Genomic DNA, 5,296 nt, shown 5'->3' with positions numbered 1-5,296 from the left:
TTGGGTGAGGAAAATGGTTGGGGGAGGGGGTATTTATAGGAAATTTTTTGGCTTGAAAAAAAAAATGTTTCCCCAAAAATGTGGTTCCAACGGCTAGTAGAATTCGGGCACTCGGGTCGGGTCGGGCAAAATTCGGGCAACGATAATAAAAAAAAATAGCCGTTGGGGTTTGAATTTTTGGGCAAAAATCTGGCGGCGGTCGGGTCGGGTAAAAAAAATCTGTTGGGTTCAGAATTCGGGCTAACGGTAAAAAAAATTCAGGCATATTCGGACAACGGGCAAGATTCAGGCTAACAGTCAAAAAAATTAGGGCAAAATTCGGGTAAATTCGGGTCACGCCGGAAAATTAAAAAAAAAATCCGGCAGGCGGCGAAGTCGACTTCTCCACCGGCGGCGGACAGCCAGAATGAATTTTTTTCGGGCTGCTCGAGCCCGTGCCCGACCAAATAACTCAGACGGGCAGCGAATGGCACCTGCCCACCGTGCCTAAAATTTTCGGGCACCGGGCGTGCCCGCCACCCGGAGTTGCACCACTGGGTGGGTCCTCTTTATTTTGGCCCTTAAAAAAAATTATTGGAAGTTTGGGAATAAAACGCTTGAAATTTGGCTTGAAAAAATTTAAAATTTAAAATTTTCATTGTATATTGTAGGTAATTATGAGCTTTTTGACATAGTTTTTAGAAATTAATTTTACGTTTGGTTGGAGGATTCAAACCATGTGATTCGAACCATTTTTGATTTATGTAAATTTTTTGTGAGAAAAAATACTGTAGCGAACCACGAATCATGATTCAAATCAGGGAAGGAATCCCTCTACCGAACATTCTCTTAGTTTAGTTTAGATAAGTAAGAGCAAGAACGCTAGCCTTAAAGAAAAAAGAGAGAGGTTTGAACGGAGAGGAATGGTTGGAGTTATAGGATCGGGGTAATCCCGGTCTCTCTGTCCATTCACCGGTCTCTCTCTCTGTTCGCACACCGAGTGCTCGTTTGGTTTCTCCACCGTGTGCTTCTCGGTTTGCCGGTCTCTTATCTCTTCCTCCGACTTCCCCAAAAAAATGAATATTTTCCTCTTCAACTTCTAAAACTCTCTCTCTCTCCTCTCTTTCTCTCTCTAGAAAATGTTATCTCTCTGATTCCTCCCTTCCACCAACTTCAAGTTCTACACCCCCAAAACCCCCAAGATTCCCTACCCTAAAACTTCTAGCCATACGATCCGTCCTCCAATGGAATAAGAAGCCGGAGCTGGTTGGAGAAACCCCTCGCGTGGTCGTCATAACCTCCGGCACGGGCGGCGTCGGCAAGACGACGACCACCGCGAATGTCGGGCTCTCCCTCGCCCACCTTGGCTTCTTCGTCGTGGCCATCGATGCCGATGTCGGCCTCAGCAACCTCGACCTCCTCCTCGGCTTCGAGAACCACGTTAACTACACCGTCGTTGAGGTCCTCAACTGCGACTGCTGCCTCGACCAGGCCTTCATCAGGGACAAGCACTGGTCCAATTTTGAGCTCCTTTGCATTTCAAAACCTAGGTCGAAACTCCCCATCGGCTTCGGTGGCAAAGCCCTAATCTGGCTCGTCGATGCCCTCAAGTCCCGCCAAGAAGGCTGCCCTGACTTCGTCATCATCGATTGCCCCGCCGGCATCGACGCCGGATTCATCTCCGCCATTACTCCGGCCGCCGACATTGGCTGGGTTGGCTTTTGAGCAAGCGGCTTGGAGGCTGGTTGAGCAGGATAGTATGAAGGCTGTTATGGTTGAGGAAAAGCCCAAGAAGAAAGGGTTCTTCTCCTTTGGTAGGTAGGATTCAGATATTATTATTATTATTATTATTATTATTATTATTATTATATAACACTTTTGTTGTTGACAGTTTTGGAGAATGGAGAATTTTTTTGAAAATTTGGTGAAGGATTGACGCAAGTGTTCTTGAGCTAGGCTTGTTAGAAGCTCTATACAGTGGGTTTTCAAAGTTTGCCCTATCTTGATTTATGTTATTTGTTTTGATCTATTCGATTGTTTGGTTTTGTAGTATTAGTTTTGAAGATTGTGTCTGTTGCTCATAGTTGAAATCGGCTGAACAATGGTTTCTGTTCTTTAGTATTAGTTTGAAAGATTGGTGGCTCTAGGATTAGTTGTTGTTCTATTTATCATTGAAGGAAAATGGAATGGTTATTGCAATGAATTTATATCCTTTATCTTGAGCTTCATGGACCAAAAATATAGAAGATTCGTGAACTAACTAATGTTCAGAGCATTTTGCAATGCATTTGGTATGTTAGAGCTAGTCATTTATTATGATTCATGATAGCATCAAATGACAATGATGCCTGAATGTCTTGAATTATAACAAAGAATAAGATGTAACAAAGTTTGTATCATTGGTTTGGTAGTTTCATTATGTTGTAGACTAGACATACTTTATCAACATGATCTTAATGACTCCCGTGAGATATCTGGTTGAATTATTTCATTAGCAGTCATCTTTTAGTTCTCATAATGTTTCCTGCCCATCGTACCAAATCCACGAAAATGCCAATGTGATTTGGTCAGCAATGGAGTTACCAAAGCATATGAAACACCATATAGCGGTCACTGACTTTACATTTTGGCGACTTCACCTGAACACCAAAGAGTCTGGTCTCAGGAAGTAGTAATGGATTCGGCGGTAACAAGCCGAGAGTTCACTGGTAGTCTCATTGACAGTTCTGGCCCCACATTAGTAATATCTGCCTATTCTTCTATCAAATAAAGCCAATTTACGGGACCGAATCCTCACTGATGTGTAAGCCAGCGTCAGGGTTTACATTCTGTAATATTCAAATGTTTTTAAGTTGGTGGCAATTGAGAAGTGTACCGATTGCTGGGAATATTAATGGACAAAATCGGAAAACTTATATGATACGGGGATACCTTGGTAACTGGTAAATGCTCATTAGTAAGTGAGGACTGTTAGAGGTTATGTGCTTTTGGCAGAAGAGACTAATTCATCTCATTTTCTGTCTGTTTTTTAACGTTTATCATACTTTTTATATGCTTCATTCCCTACTAAAATTATGTTTATTTATACACTAAAATTCTTCTTTTTAGAATTGTATTGGTACAATAGATAGCGTACATGTTTCAGCTACAATACCACGAGAAGATCAGGTGCCATTTATTGGAAGAAAGCGTGTGCCAACCCAAAATGTGATGGCTGCTTGTGATTTCAGTATGAAATTTATATATGCATATGCAGGTTGGAAAGGTAGTGCCCATGATACAAGAATATTCTTATCAGCACTACGTAACCGATATTTGAAATTTCTAAAACCATCTGAAGGTTAAAACATTGTCTCTATTTTATATTATATATGTTTTACATTTTACTAATTCTTGTGGTTTTTATTTTAATAGGTAAATATTATTTGGTTGACGCGGGCTATCCACAATTGAAAGGATTTCTTGGACCTTATAAAGGAGAACGATACTATTTACCACAATTTCGAATGGGTCGTCAACCAACATGCAGTAAAGAGGTATTCAACCAAGCACATTTTCCTCTTCGAAGTGTCATTGAACGCACTTTTGGTGTCTGGAAGAAAAAATGGAAAATTTTGAGAGACATGCCAAATTATTCATTTACGAAGCAAGTAAAAATAATTATTGCAACAATGACGCTTCATAACAATATTAGGATGCATGATAAGCGTGATCGACATTTTCAAGAAGTCGAGGATAATCTAGATATTTTCGTTTATGAAGAGCATCAACCAGAGGATAATGTAGAAGAAGATGAAGTTTCACTATCACAAGAAATGGATGAAGTACGAGATCAAATTGCGACCAGTTTAATGAACACGACTTAATTCTTTTAATGATTGTTAGTTTTTGAACATGGAATGTACATTTTTGTTCAACAAATTGATTACTCACTAATGCTCATTTTAGTTGTAACTATATTGTGAATGAAGAAATGAAAAAAAAGAATTAATTATCATAAATTTATTGTTAAAAAACTCAAAATCATAGCATTATGTTTTTTTTTTTAAGTTAATCAAGTATTTCAAAATACCAAAAATAATTATGGGCTTGTTCACTTCGTGGGTTTAACTTGAATCAGCCCAATTTGAGTTGAAAAAGTGACTAAAGTTCGCGTTCGGTAAAAAAGGCCGCGATTATAACTCGAATTCAAACTCGAGTTAAATGCCCGAGAATGAAATTCAACTACCCTCTGAATTCATTAACTCGAACCAATGGCTACAGTAAAAGCCATCTGCCAAACTCAGCTTTTTCCTCACAGATTTCCTATCCTCCTTACCGTTGCTCTGCCTCCTATCCTATTTCCACCGACAGGTCTCTCCACGCTCTTGATTCCCATCATCCACAGGAGAGATTCGCTACAAATATCTTCAATCGAGAGTCTTTCCCTCTCTCGCGTGCTGGAGTTCTACATATTTACCTTCTTTTGAGCAAGGATCCCTGTCCTCTGCTATCCTTGCTTTGCCCAAAACAGAGAAAATAATGTGAATTAGAGGCTCTTGGCAGACTCCGTTGGTCATTCTTTTGGGTAGATGTAGCCGCAACCGGCGACACCAACCTCTGCACCGTTGTATTCATCTGAGCTTTTTTCGTGGTCGGTATCGCCGATGGAGAAATTTCGGTAGGGAATCGACATCACGGTTAGGGTTTTTTTTGGAAGAGCAAACACATTCATCGATTGGATCCAACTCGGTAAATCAGTTGACCCTTTACCTTTGTTTTTCCATTTCATCCACCATTTTTCTGCTGAAACTGAAATAGAGTATAAGTGTCACGCCCCCCAAACAGGGTGGGTGACGTAGAGCTCAATTTGGGATTAGTAAAGTAGGTTCCCAACCGGGCCCCACACTTAACTGCATTAAAATATGAATAAATTACATTACAGAATCCTGGAGCCTCTGACACACAGGGCTCCACCCCACAGGACATACAGTATCGTACATACATGCTCATGTAAATAATCATTACAACAGACATCAACCACAGTCTAGTAAATCCAAATATTACATAAGTTTACAGAATTCTCAAATCTCTTACATTTATTCAAGAGGATGTCCGCAATCCTCACTTGATTCCAATAACAGCACAACTCAGCTGCACCGTAGCACTTATCCAGCTACTGCGCACCACTCCTAGAATCTCCTGGGAGGGGTTTAATACATTTGAAATATAAAACGTGAGTGAAATGCCCAGTAGGATATAATTTGAAATAAACGTTATAAATAAATGAATAATAAATGTATAAGTAAATAAAATAAGACATTCAGTCCCGACAGAA

At 40.0% G+C, this 5,296-nt stretch overlaps 1 protein-coding gene across 1 annotated transcript; it reads left to right on the top strand.

Annotated features, from left to right (window-relative positions):
• The first annotated feature begins 902 nt into the window (after nt 1–902).
• LOC112092720 (putative septum site-determining protein minD homolog, chloroplastic) lies at nt 903–1,704 on the top strand. Its single transcript, XM_024169588.1, has 2 exons — nt 903–925; nt 1,158–1,704. Exons 1-2 carry the CDS (start codon nt 903–905, stop codon nt 1,702–1,704), a joined length of 570 nt encoding a protein of 189 aa, XP_024025356.1.
• Nucleotides 1,705–5,296: the final 3,592 nt, after the last annotated feature.

This window comes from Morus notabilis, unplaced genomic scaffold (genome assembly GCF_000414095.1).
Source record: "Morus notabilis unplaced genomic scaffold, ASM41409v2 Scaffold989, whole genome shotgun sequence".
Lineage (NCBI taxonomy): Eukaryota > Viridiplantae > Streptophyta > Magnoliopsida > Rosales > Moraceae > Morus > Morus notabilis.
This window is presented reverse-complemented; position numbering and strand designations above follow the sequence as displayed.

Excerpts from the sequence above, each read along its gene's own strand:
- LOC112092720 (XM_024169588.1), top strand. The coding sequence starts at position 903 with ATGGTTGGAGTTATAGGATCGGG. Across the intron at positions 926-1,157 it reads GTTGGAGTTATAGGATCGGG|TTCTACACCCCCAAAACCCC; the intron begins GTAATCCCGGTC and ends ACCAACTTCAAG.